The 2,777-nt window shown below is 63.4% G+C and overlaps 1 protein-coding gene across 1 annotated transcript in view; it reads right to left on the bottom strand.

Moving 5' to 3' along the window:
- The window catches only part of MNEG_10896 (hypothetical protein), a gene marked incomplete at both ends in the record, with an annotated part of 2,064 nt that extends 1,919 nt beyond the window's left edge, over window positions 1-145 (bottom strand). The window contains one exon of the mRNA XM_014040635.1: window positions 9-145. Coding sequence (XP_013896089.1) covers window positions 9-145 — 137 coding nt within the window. The remainder of the gene's footprint in view (window positions 1-8) is intronic.
- Between the last annotated feature and the right edge of the window lie 2,632 nt (window positions 146-2,777).

Consider the following 2,777-nt stretch of genomic DNA (forward strand, 5'->3'; position numbering starts at 1 on the left):
CGCTGGACGTGCCGCCGGTAACGCCGCTGAGGGTGCCGGTGACGCCAGACACGGACACCTGGCGCAGGTGGCGGCGGGCATCCACGGGTGCCGCCAGGCACAGCGCGGCCACGAAGGCGAGCGTCACGAAGGTCGCGCGGCTCATGGTGAAGGTTGTTGGTGTGGCCTGCAGAGGGGGGCATCAGGAGGGGGTGGGGGAAGGGGTCATGGACAAGTCACGGGGGGGCGCGGAGATTATGGGGGCCGTGTCAGGAGAGGAGGTTTGGGGGGTCAGCCACAGCTGGCCTCACCACGGCCCGTTCGCGACCAAGATCGCGATACACAGTTCAGAGACACAACAACGACAGTGAAGGGACGCACGGCCCGCGCGAGCTCACCTAATGCAGCCTTGTAGGGGTCTGGCTCGCGAACTAGAGCGCGGATGCGGCGAATGCTTGTGATTGAAATGAGGTTGGAATTTGTAGTTAGAATGTGACGTTCCTTCTCCTGATGCTCACCAAACGTGCATGACACACCCGGGTCCTGTTTGTCACGGATTTTGAGGGACCCACGACTTTGCCGGCGTGAGGCTCACTGGTAACTATACAGCGTCACATGCAACACTTATACGCTGCGAATCCGCCACATCTGGGTTCTGACGTCAACCCTCAGGGCCTTGTGCATGCAATTGCCAAAGGTCCTTTTGGTGTGACCATGACTCAGGCAACATCAAGGTGCAGAGATGATTATTCCCAACAATAAACGTGCTGGAGTGCTGTAAAGTCCATCCAATACAAGCTTTTGCTCATGATACAATCATGCTGTGCCCCACATGCTCAGACAAAGCCGGTACGGGGCCGTCATCTGGCGTGGCCTGCGGATCGGTGAAAGGCCGCGCACACACTGTGCCGTTAGGTGATTAGGTGCCAGTTGCCCTGAGTGTGTCTGGGACAAACCTGTGTTCTCCCATGTGAAAAAAACCATGAAACAATCAACAGCAATCAACAACTCCCCTTAGGACCGGGACGCTTGGTCCTTTGGGCGGCAGCGGCTCATGCATCCTGTCACCTGGCAGCCACACTAGCCGCATTTGCTCGTTGGATCCGGCGCAGGTGCTCACCCCTGTCCAGCCTGACCCCCAGTTGGTTGGTGCATTGGCGTGCTGGACAGCTCTGAAGACCTCCATCCCTGCACTGAGGCATGATCACGGCCCTCCCTCCCAGCGGGCATCGCTTGGCAGCGTGGCTCGTGCTCATGTAGGGGTCATGACAACCCTGCGCGCGTCTCACATCAGGGGGTGTGACGCGCCAAGGACCCTCACTGCTGGACCCTTTGCTGGGCTCACCTCATGTGATGACGCTTTTCGTTATGCTTGCTGGAGGCTGCGCGGATCCAGGTATGCTCCAGGTACGGCCGTGCGGCGCAGCGCTATACCACCCACCACAACCCTAGGACAGCAGTGGTGCTGACCTGCACCTGTCGTGCCTGACTCAACACCCCTTTCCCCCGCTCCCGCCCCAGCCTCCGCCCGGCCCCGCTCCGTCCGCTCTGTCTCTGGCGTGTCAATCGGCAGTTGTGGCGTCGCCAGCAGCATGGGCGCGCCCCCACCACAGCTGACTCATTTGCCAGGCTGCCAAAGCCGGAATCTTTTCACCACTGCCAAACGCGACCTTGGTGTGGGCGGCATGGCGGATGGTTGAGGCAGACACGGATCAGCCTTGAACCAATTGGAAGTGCCGCGCCACGCAGGCAGCATCAGCTGGCCGCGCAGCCGGGCGCGGCCCGCTGGTCGCGCGCACAAACACATCATTCCACAACCGCAGCCGAAGCCATCAGGCGTCAGTCGGCACCAAGAAACGCACGAACGTTGCTGCATCTGCGGCTGCTCGTCCCTGTGCGCCGTGTTGCGCAAACAGCAGCACGCACGGCAGTGGTGCGGCCGAAACAAGGCTGGCAGCTCGCTGCCGCAACAGGTTGTGAGTGCGCAACCAGGCCGCAGCCCCGGCATGCAATCCCAGCCTCCTGAGGATGCAGCGTGCTATGCACTCGTGCAGGAGTTGGCTGCTTCCGCCCAAGCCTCCAGGCGAGCAGCCGGTATGTGTTTATACCGCATGGCCGCAAGTGTTGCACAACATGCATGCATCAGAGCTGACCGCTTCCGGCGCTGCGGCATGCGGACATGCGCATGCATGGTCCCCAAGGTCGCCACCTGCACGCGTCGTTCTCCCCGGCGACGCCGTCGGGGCACGGTGCAAGCCAGCACATGCGCCCAAGCGCCCGCACCCGCGCCCGATAAGACAGGCGCGACTCGTGCTCGCAATTCGCACAGCTTGGCCCCATCAATTCATAGACACCGAGCCGCCCGGCCGCTCACTCCACGCCCGCCCGCCCGCTGCCTGTGCTGCTCCCGAGCCCGGCGTACCGCCGCAGCAGCCGCTCCAGCGAGTCCACTATTGTGCCCGCGCTGGCGCGCGTGTAGCCGCCGCTGAGCAGCATGAGGATTGGCGCGCGCGCGCGCTCGACCGCAAAGCGCCACACGCGCTCATCCCTGGACCGTCAAAAGGGCAGCAGGGTGGGGCCGGGCGGGGCGGGCGGTCTGTTGGCGCAGGACGGGCGTGGGGGGGGGGGGAAGGGGGTCGCCAGGCCCCATGGGCGACCGATGGATGGATGCCCGGGGCGAGTGCGCTGCGGCACAGGCTGCTGCTGCTCGTTGCGGCAGAGATGGTTGCTTCAAGCACAGTCAAGCCTGCGCAGGCAGGGCGAGATGGACGCAGCGCATCCCTGGCAGCCGGTGCACC

This window comes from Monoraphidium neglectum (genome assembly GCF_000611645.1).
Source record: "Monoraphidium neglectum strain SAG 48.87 unplaced genomic scaffold scaffold02504, whole genome shotgun sequence".
NCBI lineage: Eukaryota > Viridiplantae > Chlorophyta > Chlorophyceae > Sphaeropleales > Selenastraceae > Monoraphidium > Monoraphidium neglectum.